A 15,180-nucleotide genomic window follows, 5' to 3' on the forward strand; every position below is an offset into this window, starting at 1 on the left:
TTACTGACCCTGTCCCCTCTATCCAAGGACAACCCAGCAATGTGGTTTGCACTAGTGGACAACTTGTTTGTACTATACTGCATGACTGATGACAATTCAAAATTTCTGTGCCTCATGACTCATCTGCTTGGGCACACAGACCTGATCTGCAATTTACTTCTGATGCTGCCGCCAACTTCAAAGTATGATTTCGCAAAACAGATTGTCACTGAGTGCCTGTTGCGTTACCCACAAGAGGTTATTCTGCAAAAACTGTATGAGGAACATCTCGGCAACTGCAGCCCATCCCAGCTTTGGCACCGGCAATGCCTCCTGGTCAGAAATCAGATGATGTCTGATGAAACCCTGTTTCAAAACTGCCTACAGATCTCCAGGTTCATCTCCTCCCCCATGCCCTGGAATCCATCGGTTCGCGTGTAAAGATCAGATGGCTGACCAGGACTATTTGCTCACACACCAGCGTCGTCAGCAGGAGCTCATGCAACAGGTTGGCATTCCTACACCAGTAGTTCTCCCAGCCTCTGGCAGGGGAAGGCCACGCTTCGCTCCTCAGACTGCTGCATCACCTGGCACACAGCACGCGCACTCTCCACCCACCGAACCACTGCATATCATACCTGCACCATACGCCCCGGTGTATGAACCCGAACACATCGAGGATGATGGGCCGCCTCCTTACCCAACATTCCCTCACTCTTGGTATCACATCGTATTCGGTGACGATGCAAAAAAGTGCTGCCCTCTGTGCAAGCATATGAAACAACAATCCTCCGATAAGTGCCAACTACACTACATTCTATACAAGCCTCTGCCCCGTCAAATGGCCGCCTTTACGTCAAAGACTATTCTTTGAGTCGCAACTTCCTCATGGATGCCAGTGCTGACATCTAATCATACCTGAGAGCACCACGCAAGCCAGCAATGCCACCACCACTGAGTGCACCTCTCTCACACACTACAGACAATAGACATCCTCTATGCACACCACTCGCGGTGCCCACCACATACTCTGCAAACTCTCAAACTGCCATCTGCACTGGCGTAAACATAACAAACATGTGACTTTCACACTGCCATTCCCCTATTGAGCAGCAAATATGCTGCTTCCAAGCCATGTGTCCCTAAAAATTCAACCAACACTGTGCTCCGCCTGTGCGCAGTCATTGAATATTTAGATTCCACCATCATGAACTGAACTATTCACTGCATCGTCACATCCGAGGGCCCACCTATTCACCTCAAGGCTCGCTCCCTCAACCCACTCAAGTTACGCTCGGCTCATCAGCAAATACAGGAACTTCTTGAGGCAGGCATTTTACAGCCCTCCGATAGTAACAGGTCATTGCCCATATACCTCAAACCTAAACAGGACGGCTCCTTTTGTATGTGTGGTGACTACAGACACTTTAACGCCAGAACTGTGATGGACAATTATCCTGTACCGAACATTTCAGACTTCACTCACCTTCTTGCAGGTGCTACAATTTTCAGCGTACTGGGTTGCAAATGCGCTTACCACCAAATCCCAGTCGCACCTGAGGACATTATGAAAATGGCAATTATCATCCCCATCAGGTTGTACGAGTACCATTTCATGACATTAGGGTTAAAAAATGCCTCACATATATGGCAACACTTTATTGACTCTCTCTTGCTCCAGTTCGACTTCTGTTTCGTACATCTCGATGATATCCTGAGCCTCAGCAAATCCACACAAGATCACGAATGCCACATCATGGTAGTAAAGGACACTCTCTCTCAGCTAACATAGTCTAGATTAACACTGACAAAGTGCAACTACGTCAACAATCTGTCCAATCCTTGAGGTAAACAGTCTCAGCCGACGGTATACACCCTCCTGAATTGAAGGTGGAACGATAAACTACTACCGTCATCACTTGCCTGCAGCAGCCGACACCCGAGCCGCCCCCACTGGCAAGCAAACTTCAGGGACATGCCCCGTTCTGTGGAGCGAACCACTACACGCAGCCTTCCAGACCCTGAAAGGCTCTCTTGCATGAGCTGTCAGCCTCGCTCATCTAATCTCGGATGCTGAACTCTTCATCACCATGGATGCCAGTGATTCCATGGTAGGTGCAGTCCTACAGCAATGTCACAACAACATGGTCACGCCACTTCAGTTCTTTTCGAAGACGCTTTCACGTGCGTAACTAAAATACACAGCCTTCGACCGTGAACTTTTAGCACTTTATGAGGCAGTGACACACTTCTGCCCCAACATCGAGGGCTGACTTTTTTACTTCCTGTCCGACCATAAACCAGTAGCAGATGCCACACGCAACCCCCCCTCTCGATCTCCCCCCCCCCCCCCCCCCCCCCCCTCGATCCCCCCATCACTTTCAGCATTCCAATTTCATCTCTCCGTTCTCTATTGACATTCGCCATATGAAAGCCGCCTTCAACATCGTTGTAGATTTCCTTTCCCGCATTAGCCCCATCCCAACAGTCATTGACCTTTCCCACCTCGTGTCCCTACAGAACCAGAACAAGGATAGACAGAAACTCCTCAACAGCACCTCTGCTTTGCTGTCTTTCACCAAAGCAAATTTTGCCAATGTCTGAGAGGAAGTCTGGTGCGACTCCTCCACCTGCCCCCTCTGCCCTCTCGCCCCCAACCCCCTCTGCCGTTCAGTGCTTGACACACTACATTCTCTGGCACATCCCGGAATTAAGTCTTCGATATGTCTTGTGTCCAAACAATTCATGTGGCGAGACATGAAGCACGATTGTCAGATCTGGGCCCAGAATTGCATCACCTGCCAGCGCTACAAAGTCACCAGGCACACTGTTCCACCTCTCCACAAATTTGACATTCCATCTGGCTGCTTTCACCTTGTATCTGGACCTCATCAGCCGCTTTCTCTCCTCAGAGGGCTTCTGTTATATTCTTTCTTGCATCGATGATTTATCTCTGTGGGTAGAGGCCGTATCTCTCACCAACATAGCCGCCGAAACTGTGGCTAAGGCTTTTCTTTCCCCCTACACCCCCTGCTTCGGCTGCCCCACTACCATCACCATTGACCAGGGCCACAGTTTGAGTTAGCACTCTTTGCCCAATCTGACAGCTGTGTGGATAAGCAAAACTCGCAACACTGCCTACTACCCACAAGGAAACAGACTGGTAGAATGTTGGCATCGCACTTTCAAGACAGCACTGTGGTGTCACAACAGTCTTTGGACCGAGGCCTTCCCATGGGTACTCCTCGGCCAACGGTCTTTACAAACCAGATATTGAGGGCACCATGAGTGAGTTTGTCTATGGTGGAAACACTGTCCTCCCTGGGGAGCTGTTACAGTCTACCCCCCCTGACACTCCCACCCCCCACTTCGTAAGCTGGATCAGAATGCATTTTGCAAATATTTCCCTGACCCCTCCCTCGAGCCATACTCCCCCCCCCCCCCCCCTCGACTCCTATGTGCCATCCAATCTCCTTTCATGCAAGTTCATTTTCCTCTGTAAGGACACTGTCCCGGCTCCACTCACCCCACCATATTTAGGCCTATATGAGGTCATAATCTGTACTGGTAACATGATAGACATCTGGGTTAAAGGTTTGCACTCACTGTTTCTCTCCATCGCATGAAACCGGCACAACCCGACCCAGCATCTTTCATGCCCAAAGACATAATGCAGCCTCCTAGTCCTGAGGACTCGCACCCAAGCTATGACCTCTCAGAGTTGCCGCTGCAGTCCACACCCAAAAGCACCTGCTGTTCCTCGAGTTCTCACCCTCTCTCTCTCTACCTCCTCCCTGCTACACCCTCTAGTGGTTCTGCAAACTGACGTCCCACCTGAATGTGTGGAGGACATCACTGTCCTCATGAATGACAACCGCATCTTCATCCTGCTGCAAGACAACTCACCCCACCAGACCAGGGACCTGGTTCAGCAGTCGATTGCCAGCTTCTGCCCGCTCCCACGAGAGGTCAACTACATACTCCTTCGAGCTGCGGTGACCCCCCTAGGGAGGGTTACAGTTCAGATGCTGACAGCCAATCAGGCAGGGGCACAGTCCCTCCACGCACCACTCCATACTTACGTGCAGGCCGACGCCTCGTCTGCCCACACCACCTACAGGAGTTCCACGTCAACCTCCCAGTGTGGCCACTGCCACAACAACCTCCTAAGATGGACATACCCATCACATCACTGGTGTTGTCCTCATTGCCTTCACTGCCAGACACTGTGTTCAAACCGGGGGATTATTTATTTTTACAGTAGAGACAAAAAACTGAATAAAACCAGTTCAGTGCAATTTGTATCCTGACATGTATTTCTGGTTTCTTGGTGAAGGTATACTTGCTTATTATATACATGTAACAATCAAGTATGATGTCACAGGAAAAAGAGGATGACTGATAACTTCGTTGGTGTTGGACATAGTCCCTCCTTGCAATACACTGGATTTTCAAATTAATTTTAGGTGTAAGTTACACATTTGAAAATAGAACTGTACATATAACTGACTTTTATTGTAATAAACACTGCTACATATTTCTGAATAATATTTGAGATTTTGCATGGTTGCATTATCCAGTCATTTTCATCTACATCATGAGATGCCATTGTTGCTGGCCATGATGAATTCCAAAACTGCATCTGTCTTAAGGGATACAGACCAAATATTCCTTGCCTAACCTATTTTGTTGTTATGTGAAGGCAGTACAGATACATATGTTTTCTTTATAGGGAGTTCCAAAAGTTGTATAGCTTTCTCAGCCTAAAAGTGTCCATAGTCAAACCAGCAGTATTCAAGGTGTGTGTAGCACTATGCGGATTCTGATTTTCAGTTGGAAAGGTCATCTAATGGTATATTGAAATAGTGAGAATTCTTTTCAGGTGTCTAGGAATTGGGTTACCATATGAATCATCGTTCAGGCAGGTTCTTTAATAAAATGTAGGCCACCAGGAATTGTAGCCAATAAAAGAAACCACCTTCATGTGAACAACAGAAAACTTGTTGTTTTCTGAGGAATTCTTTATGGGTTCAACATCAGCATCCATGGTATAGTATCATTCCTCTATCCACCAACATGTCCTGCACTAGTTACTATCTGCAGTAAATGGAGAACTGACAGTGTTTCCAGATCAATGTTTATCATGCAAACAGGTTTCTTTTTTGCACTATACAATGCACGGATCCACACAGAACCAAAATCATCAAAAAACAGAAATGTTTAAATTTCAGACTAGTTGCCTTTCTGCAGTAAGTGGTTCACATGTGACCTTTCTCTAACGACCTTTCCATGAGTGAAATATTAAATCCTAACCTCCTTCTGTAAATGTATATGCTATTTGTTGAGTGACTGTCTTCACCATATCACTGCTGTTCTGCACCCATGATTCCATTGTATTAAATGATATTAATCATGCACTATATAATATATAGGAAAACCGAAAATACATAAGAGGATAATGTGTACATCAGACATTCTCCCTTGCTCCAATTTCTTGTCAGGAAACTCTGACTTAATACCTGCTGAGGCACTGAACTGTAGTAGTAGTAGTAGTAGTAGTAGTAGTAGTAGTAGCAGCAGCAGCAGCAGCAGCAGCAGCAGCAGCATAGCACTGACCTATTCTTTGTCCCATGTACTATAAACATAGGACTCTACTTCTAATTACACTGATATACATATTATTAGGCCCAAATAACACATTGTTTAAAAGCTAATAGTTTTGTTTACCACAGAAAACTATGAATGTACTAAATAAATTAGCTGCAACACAAAAAAGAAATGCCAATTACATTTTCTACACAAATCAGCGTTGATCCTCATTGTCATAAATCACTTTGACAATATGTCCTCTCCTAACCATGAAGAAATGTAAGAGCATGAAGTAGAAAAAGGGCCAGATATCTTGGGGGGGGGGGGGGGGGGGAGGACAGGGCATCACAGTGGATGACCCTGTGAGGAAATTATCGTAAAATGTTTCACATACGAACAAAGAACACTTTCTTCATCAGTTCAACTAGTTTCATTATACATACAGTTGTCAAATAATTCAATATTAATATTTTTGTAATACTGTAATATAAATACACAACCTAAGACTCTCAAAATTACCTTGAAGAAAGGATATTAGAAATAAACCAGCATCCTGAGCTCGTTCCAAGTTCTTCTCTTTCTCCTTGAGGATGTCTGACAAAATGGTGAAGCTCTTCAATCTCATTTCAGCATCATTGTCTGGTTTCATTGTTGCTTTTAATATGGAGAGGATGGTATCTGCATGAAGACCAAACACAGTCCCTGCAATTGAAACGGAAGTTATATGATTTAATAAAATACTAATTTTATAAAATTACAAAGAGACATAATTGTTGACCAACAACTATCAGCATTACTGGAATTTCACCTCCTAAAGATAAATGCTAATTCAGTATGCCTCACTGCAATTTTAAAGTTTTATCAAATGCATTATCCCTTTGACAAAATACAAATTTTGGTTAACATTGTTCTTTCATTAAGAAACCTTACAACTTTGGGATTTTTCTTTTTATCAATACACTATGCAAGTAAGTTTGTTTCTTGCATTAAAAATTCTTGCGTTACATTTTTAAGATCCTTTTCATAAATTATCACAGTGTTTAATATCTTATTATGTGAATTTGTTTTTATGTATCAAGTTAACTGTTTTTGATCCACAAATTTACGCTATGAACATGAAAGTAATACATATTTAATACTAACTATACTAATACTAACTGTAATACTAACATTAAAATTAGTGAGAAAAGCTTGAGATTATTAAGTGTACCTCAAGGAAAGGGACAACACTGGCAAGTGTCATTATGTGAGTAATACATGATTTTAAGATGAAGACCAAATTTATTAATCCATATTGGGAGAAACTAATGATACTTTCAATTGGAATGGCAACATTTTGGATCAAATCTATTTCATATTTCCTACTTTCAGCAGGTTATTTACCTTCATTCTTCTATATCCCACAACATTTTCAGGATGGCAATTTGAGTTCCATCAAAAAATTTTCCCGAGATATCCAGGCTGAATATCAAATTTCCCTGAAGAAATTTTTGTTGTATGCAAGAGCAAGATTCACTTTACTAGTTTTCATGGCCACAAATAAAATTTTTAGAGTTGCCCTGTACTTATTAGTGATTATCTCAAATTCAGCTACAGCTGAAAACAACATGTATACTAAACTGAGGATTTTACTGTTCAAGAAATAGTGTTCAGTTACAACACCTCTTGTACCACAGTTGCTGCAAACAAATTTAAAAAGGAAATTCCATTGCTACCGTTGTCTTCACTATTTTGTGCCACACCACCTCATGTCCCTGTGCAGTAACAAAAAGTTTCAAATGTGAGAAATCTTTGCATGAACTTGCTTTGAATTACTGTCACTGTAAACTACTGTCACTGTAATATTACTATATTTGATAATAATGACACATCATGTTTCTACTCTTCACACAATTGTTATTGTTAATTTAAAGCAAGGCACTATGAGAAAGTCTGCAAAGTACCATCTAACATAATAAAGAACTGAAACCCATTTCATTGTCATTTACAAAACGTATATTCAAATATGGGTCTGTATTCATATTTTTTAAAAGCAGAAACATCCATCTTTGCTTCTGTGTGAATGATGAATTCAAAAGAAAAATTGACCTGGAGCCTGAGAACCCACAGACTATAATGAAGATTTCTGAGTCCAGTGAGTGCACCACTGGTGACAAGACAGAATGATTTGTGACCCTGCAGGAATTGGCCAACTGGCTGAGGGCATCATCAACAAGTCACTGAAAGTAAATAGAAAGCCAACAAAGAAGGACAGACAATGGTGACAACACAGCAGCAGAACAAGTCCAGTGAGTAAACCAGGATAAGAAAAACTAAGACAAAGTGTATCCAGAACCAAACAACAATGTGCAGTGATATCGATACATAGTACGGTGGAATCACTACTGGCTGACTCACTAATTAGCTGTGCTGCTGGCTTTAAAGGGCAGCTGTGAGTGCTGATAGGTTGGCAGGAAGGGTGTGTCTCTATAGACAGCACTGCGGCAGTGACAGCAGCGCTTGCAAATTATAGCAGTGTCATCTATTGAGTGTCACTGAGGTCAATGGCTTCCAGCGGGCTTTCAGACTCACCAAGCTGGGATGTCAGATCCCCCCCCCCCCCCCCCCCCCCCCCCTGAAATGGGCATGTAGGGCTGGAAGCACCCTGAACAATGCTTGGGAAAGGGAACTGGTGGCACAGTAGGAGTCCTGACCCCAAAGGAGCTGTGGCACCTGGCAGTGTGCTGGGGTGTAGGACCATGGGCAACAACGGCATGGGTGATGATTGCCACAGTGGTTGAGGCTTCAGTGAGGCCTCCACTTCCATGCCCGCATTTACGGGAAATGGTGCAGATGCCCTGGAGCACAAGTTGTACTGTTACAGGTGGGCGATCAGCAAGGGTGGGCATTCAAGATCTGAGCCACTGACAGCAGTGCAGTCTGTAGGTGCCACAGCCAAAGTGTTAACCATTGTAAAACACTCAGGATTATTGTGAGGTTCAGCACCCCAGTGGACCCCCCCCCCCCCTCCCCACAAATGTCTCATACCAAACGAGTAACCCCTACTTGGGAAGCAGCACGTTAGACAGCACGGCTAGCTGGGTGGGCACATAGGGGCAGTTAGGATAAGCTGTGGCACATAGAGCCTAGAAAGGGGCCAGCAAAGCCCAGAGGAATGTAGATCCAGGAGTGATGGGGGGTGGGCCAGGGGCTGAAAGAGTGGGACAGAGAAGTCTGGTGCCAGGCACAAGTAGAAAAGCTGTGCACCATGGCCTCCAAGTCTTTGGTCAGGCATGTCGCTTTGCAAGGGCTTTCACCTGTAATATACCCAAATGTCCACGATGGAGGAGTTGCAAATTTTGAGGTCATAGGATAGACAGGATGACAACATGGTGAGTACCTGCCTCCATGTCAAGCAGGTGATCATCGGAGGTGACTGACAAATGGTGGGAGACCCAAGTCCAGGTCTGGAGCTCTGGATATGCAGACTTCAAAACATAAGTGGGACCCCATGGAGCACATAGTGCATGGTATGCTTTAAGACAGGGTCACAGTGTGTGTCTACACTGATATAAGTAACTGTAACGGGAAACCCATCCAAGGTGGGCTGTAATTCCATGTCAATGTGGAAACAGATTATCTGTTGGTCAGGTTCCAATATTAGTCAAGAGAGGACAGCTGCATCTGTGTGTTGTGCCATGGGCTTGCATTTAATAACATAACCGTAGGAACTGAGGAAAAGTGCATGAGACTGGAGCCATTTTGCCGTCCACTTGGAAGTGTGACCGAAAGAGAGCTACCAGTGTTTTGCGGGTCCATAATGAGGTAAATTTGGTCCTGTACAGATAAATATGAAATTCTTGATGGGAAAGACAATCACCACAGCTTCTTTATCAATCTGCGAGTATTTCTTTTGAATGGGTGTCAGTGTCTTTGACACATAGGCAATCAATTGCTCAGTACCATCATTATTCCTATGCACCAGCATTGCACCAATAACACAGTGAGACGCATCAGTGGCCAAATCGAGAGGATGTGATGAGAAAATGGGTGTAAGGATGGGCGCCGAGTGCGTCACTGGAATCAGCAAATATACATCGACAACGTCTTTCTCAGAAAAATATTCATTTCCAAAGAGTTTTGTGAGGAGATCCTCTGGACACGGAATGAGCTAGGCATCCATTTGTGCCTGGACACTGATTGTCATTTTAAAGTCTCCTCATACCCGGAAGGAGCCACTGAGTTTCTTGACCACCACCAGGGGTGAGGTTCAAACACTGGTTTTAACAAGTTAAATCATCCAGAGTTCATGGAAGTGACTGAGTTTTGGATTAATGGCTATCTGTAAGGAGACAGAACAGGATGTGCCTGGCAGAAAAGGGGCACTGTAGATATACACAAGGATATATGAGCCAGGAAATCCATTGCGTACACAAGGCCAGGTTCAAATAGAGGTTCAAAGGTGGAGCTGAGGTCATTGAGTTCTTGGAAGGTAACTGTGCCAGAGATGATGTGAACATTGTTTTTGATGGAGACTCCAAACAGTGAGAAGGCATACGGGCTGAAAATGTTGATGGCCAAGTGACTGTCGTCAACGAACAGTATTATCCACCATGTGGCCTTTTCGTAGGAGGCAATGATTGTAAACTGATCCCACAGAGGAATCTGTCACCGTATGTGTCCAGTGTATGGCAGGGTGGGGCCAAGACAGGGGAACCCAAATGAGCATACATGTGGAGGTTTATCAAGAAAACTGAAGCTCTTGCGTCCACCTAGCAATGGACATCCTGACCTGAAATTGTGAAGTTGATAACTTAGTACTGTAAGGATCACCTGGGGGAACAACTGCCTGAAGTTCGGGAAATGCCCCTTAACGCATGTGATGAGAGGGATCCAATTGTCCCAACAGTTTTTGATAGTTTGGAGATGCCCATCTTTTCCAAAACAGGTGCAGCAGACCAAGTGATCTGGACAGCTACAAAACAGTCACAATGTGACACGTGATACCGCTGCTGACAACGATGGTGTGTGACTGGATGTCCAGAGGTCATGGACACATCTCAAATCGATGACTCATGATGAAGCCATCATGAAAACGACTTATGAGAATTCCGTCTCCTAGGTGGTGGCTGGACAACTGTTACTTGGAGCTAGCCATGAGGTGTTCATTTCCTGCTTGCAGGATCTTAAAAGAGCATGTGATGTTCAAAACATCATGCAATGCAGGGTTGCCCAGTTTAAGGGCTGCAGTATGTACATCCAGAATGGGAGCCAATTGGACCATGATCTCTCAAATCAAAGAAACCGCCTGTGAAGATTTGCATGCCCGGTTCAAAAGAGTGAAATTGCAACGCTGACTCAATCCTTCCAAGTCCATCATCCATGACCAGTATGACAGTCAGGGTCACTTTTGGTACCAGTGGAACTCAAGACCTGATGCAACCACATGGAACCAATGCAAATAATAATTCGGAAGCAAGAAACACATCTCCTCAAATGTGAGTGTGACAGGATTTGAGAATGGACCCAGCTTCTTTAGTAAGAGAAATGTTTACAGGAAAGCCCAAGAGAGGAAGCGTGACCCCTGGAGAGAGCAATCTCTGGAAAGAGCAAGAGTCGAAATATGGCAAGTCATCAGAAACCAGAAATGTGGCAATGGGCTGTTTCAGCCATTGCAAATATGTTTCCCAATCCTCTTTGGCATTGTTAAATGGTGGAAACATGGGTGGGCGGCATTCTGCTTGAGGAGTGAACACTGCCCTGTACATGTTGGATACCCTGAACCTTCAAACACTGAATTTCCTGATGTAGCTATTCAGTTTGCTGCTGCTGTTGTCATTGGTGTTGAAACTAAAACTTTCAGGGACTGGCCGACCAGTTGATGGCATGGACAGTGAGTCACCAAAAGTAAACATGAAGACAACAGAGGAGGACAAACAATAGTGACGACATGGTGGAAGAATGAGTCCGACAAATAAACTGAGATCAGAAATCTAAGGCATAGAGACTCTAGAACCAAACAATAATGTGTAGAGAGAGCAGTACTACAGTGCAGTGAAATCATGACTGACGGCCAGAGAAGCTACCACCATTATATTAGAGTGTTGTAGAAAAAATTTCTTTCCGTTACAGTTATATATGTTGTTTTAGTACGTGCATCATCATTAACTTACAAATGGAGAAAGTTGACAGTCACAAGCATATTCTTCTCTCTAATGGTTATGGCTGTACTCTTATTAAAGCCTGGAATGCACTTGTTAGATTCAAAAAGCCTCAGATCAGTTTCAGTCCTCTGCCATCATTACAAAACCTTGTAAAATATGATACTTTATCTCTAAACATGTAGATTATATTCTTACATAGAAGTTAGGTGGTTCCCAACCAAGGAGGTCATGTTCTGAGCAGGTCCTTAATCTGACTAGGCATATCAATCTGAACAAACTCAAACTGAAGGCAAGCCTTGCATTAGTCTAACAGCAAAATATAATCGTTTCTACCAAAAGGAGTTGGTTAGGAAGTTACCACTGAGTTACTATACAACACTGGTAAAACAGTGTTTGCTGCAAAATAAATGGCCTTTAGTCACAATCAGAAAAAAATGAGGTTGGAGAAAAGTGGTCTTCCCATGGCTGTGCACTGGCACCACTGATTACTACTTCTACACAGGTGATCCACCATTTAGGCACAGCAAAAGTTTTCTGCAAAAAGGGCATCATATACTGTTCAGAGTCAGCATTGGAACAAAGCAGAAAATGCACACTGTAAGCAATGCTACTGATCATGTAACATAGTGCTAGGGTGGTAAGTAAGATTTTCATTTTTGCCATGTTGTGTCACAGCCACCTGTATTATAGGTTTACAGTGTTTGGAAGGGTGGGAAAGTATATCGAGTCACTGCCTTAATGATAATCATGATCTGATGATATTGACTCTAGTAGTAACCTTCCTTCTGCTCACTGCATTATTACTACAGCTTTAATTCAATTTCACAGTCATTTAAACACATAAACACTGCTTTTGAAGATGGCTGTTTCTATAATAGGCTTTCAGTAATCATTTTTACTTCTGCATGACATACTATTAGGTGCACAGTCTTAGGATGGTATGACCTGATGTCATACGTAAAAAATTCCTCCTCAAGATGCTCCATAACATGAAGACAATTTCTGCTCTGTTTCTCACCCAAGACTTCCCTGAACTGAGTGAACTGCCTGTTAGCAACAAGCTTTAGATTTTGTGCCCACTGTTTTCTGTTTATGAAGACCACCAACTTTAGTGTTTTAACCAATATTTTGTTACAAGGGTTATTTACCATAATTTTGTAATGATTATCAATAGAGATCGGATTATATGCATTATAAAAACCTTAAAATATGCATGGAAAATGCAAGACCAAATAATAAGAAAGCATGATAGTTACTGCATGTGTTATATCTCAAAGTCAAACCTGAGCATATCAATTATGAGGAAGAGCACCGCCACCCAAAAAGTCAGTACATTTAGAACGCTGATATCATTTTCTGAATACTTTCTGATAGATGTTAGGAAGGGGGCCTTTCTGGAATTATTTTCTAAAAATTTGCAAAATGAGGCAGCATAGCATTTTTCAAGAGTTGTTCCTTCTTTGCTATTGTTGTCAGTAACAAGTGGATGGGAAGTGAGTGAGTCACAGCAAAACAATCGATATGTACAGGGCCAACTTTGAGTTATATCACATGCAGAGGGGCACACTCAAAAGCTCCATAATATTTCATTTAAAAAACAACATACAATCATGAATTTTTTTGAACATCATTAACTTTTAATTATTACTATTGGACCAAAGCATCATTTACAATTTATTTTGCATTTTTCTGCTATTTTAAACATAACTGACCAAGTACTGTTCCAAATGTTTGGTAGTAAGATTGTGTCTTCGATCACTCAAAACATTTTTATAAGCAGAAAAGAACAATTCTACATCAACTGAGGTAACTGGGCAGTATTTGAATTTGGATGCTATGTTGGCACTTATTGTTTCTGGTGAAAATTCACCCATCCTCTTAATAAAACTATCAATTTGGCACAAGGGTTCAAAGCCTGGGCTACTGTTTAAAATGTTTTCAAACTTTTCTTTAAGTTTTCTTGGGAATACCTAAGTTTTCTTGGGAATACCTCTGGCAATGAAGAGTTCACTAGAATAATTTTATTCATTAACTGAATAGATTCATTCAACGCCAAACCTTGAGTTCAAGCTTTTTAATACTTGCAGATATATGGGAAAAATGAGTGCTAATCACAGCAATGAATTTTTGTAATACCGGAATCATTAAAAGCTTCCTACCGTCAAACTGCCAAAGCCTCTGCACTACTGAAGTCATTTACTACCCCTCTAATGGTCTCAAAATGTTCACTGTAAAACAACACAGCTTTGATCCACATACCCCAACGAGTTACAACTGGTTCGGGAGGTAAAGGCAATTTGGTAGTTTTTCTTTGTAGGTCTTGACGTGAACAGGAGCCTTTAGAAACACTTTCTTTGTGGGTGAAATCAGTTTATTTACATTCACAAATGCGGAGCATACTTCTTCAGCAAGGTGATGTACTCCATGAGCAAAGCACGTCACATGAATCAAATTGGGATAAAATACTTGGAGGGCTTTTCCTGCTTTGATCATCTAGGGAACAGCATCTGAAATAAACACAAACACCCTTTCATCTGCAGAAGATTCTGGAAATATTTTTCTAATATCCACATTCACAAATCTGGTGATCGTAGAATGATTTACTTTTTCAAGTTCTTTGCTGGCCACTAAATAGCAAGAAGGAGGCCCTTCTTTTAAAGCACCAACAATTAAAATTGCAATGTAACAGTAACAAATGTCTGTAGTTTCAATCACTGAAATCCAGATAATGCTGTTCTTGAGTTCACTGTATATTTCTCACAGAACATTTACGTAAATTGTCAGTATGTAATTTTTAGGTGCAATGTTGATTCATCTGGTATATCTTGATTTAAGCAAGATTTGTGCAGGAATGCTTTGAGAATAGGGTTTGTAAGTTTATGAAGACAAATATTGCTTTCAATGGATGCTTCGTATAGATACCTGTTAAACAGACGTTTTTGGTTACCTTTGGACAAATCCCTGCTACTGCAACTTGCTGTTGTCAGAAGTTGTTGTCTTGGTCCTTTCTTCTGCATTCCTGCGATATGAAGACTTGTCTTGACACACTGGTCTATTTGAAACTTTTTTTTGCATGAAACATTTTTCTCGCAAACTCAACAATATAGAACAATTCCGTCATATGTAAATGTTCCACGATGGTCAGCTATCCATGAAACGACATTTCTTTTTTCGGGCGGCATGGAGCACAACATGTTACACACTAAAGTTTTAAACATGTTCAACTGTGTACAAGTAAATAGGAAGCTAAACAGAAACAATGGACATGTGACTAAAACCTTGCGTAGTTTAATTTAATTGTTGCCAACACGTATGGTATGATAATGGACGAAATTAATCGGGGGTGCAGGCACAGGAGAACTGACTCTGTCTGCCTGTTCCTGTTCCTCTTCTGTAATGATTTTGCTAGGCAGTGGTCTCTCTGCTAGCGGCTGCATACAGTTCTAGGTCACAATCAATCTGTGAGATA

The 15,180-nt window shown here is 42.7% G+C and overlaps 1 protein-coding gene across 1 annotated transcript in view; it reads right to left on the bottom strand.

Annotated features, from left to right (window-relative positions):
* LOC126162640 (dynein axonemal assembly factor 5) overlaps nucleotides 1-15,180 on the bottom strand; it is a 117,638-nt gene that overhangs the window by 47,311 nt on the left and 55,147 nt on the right. Inside the window, exon 8 of the mRNA XM_049919274.1 lies at nucleotides 6,088-6,270. Coding sequence (XP_049775231.1) covers nucleotides 6,088-6,270 — 183 coding nt within the window. The remainder of the gene's footprint in view (nucleotides 1-6,087; nucleotides 6,271-15,180) is intronic.

The sequence above is a fragment of the Schistocerca cancellata genome, chromosome 2 (assembly GCF_023864275.1).
Source record: "Schistocerca cancellata isolate TAMUIC-IGC-003103 chromosome 2, iqSchCanc2.1, whole genome shotgun sequence".
Classification (NCBI taxonomy): domain Eukaryota; kingdom Metazoa; phylum Arthropoda; class Insecta; order Orthoptera; family Acrididae; genus Schistocerca; species Schistocerca cancellata.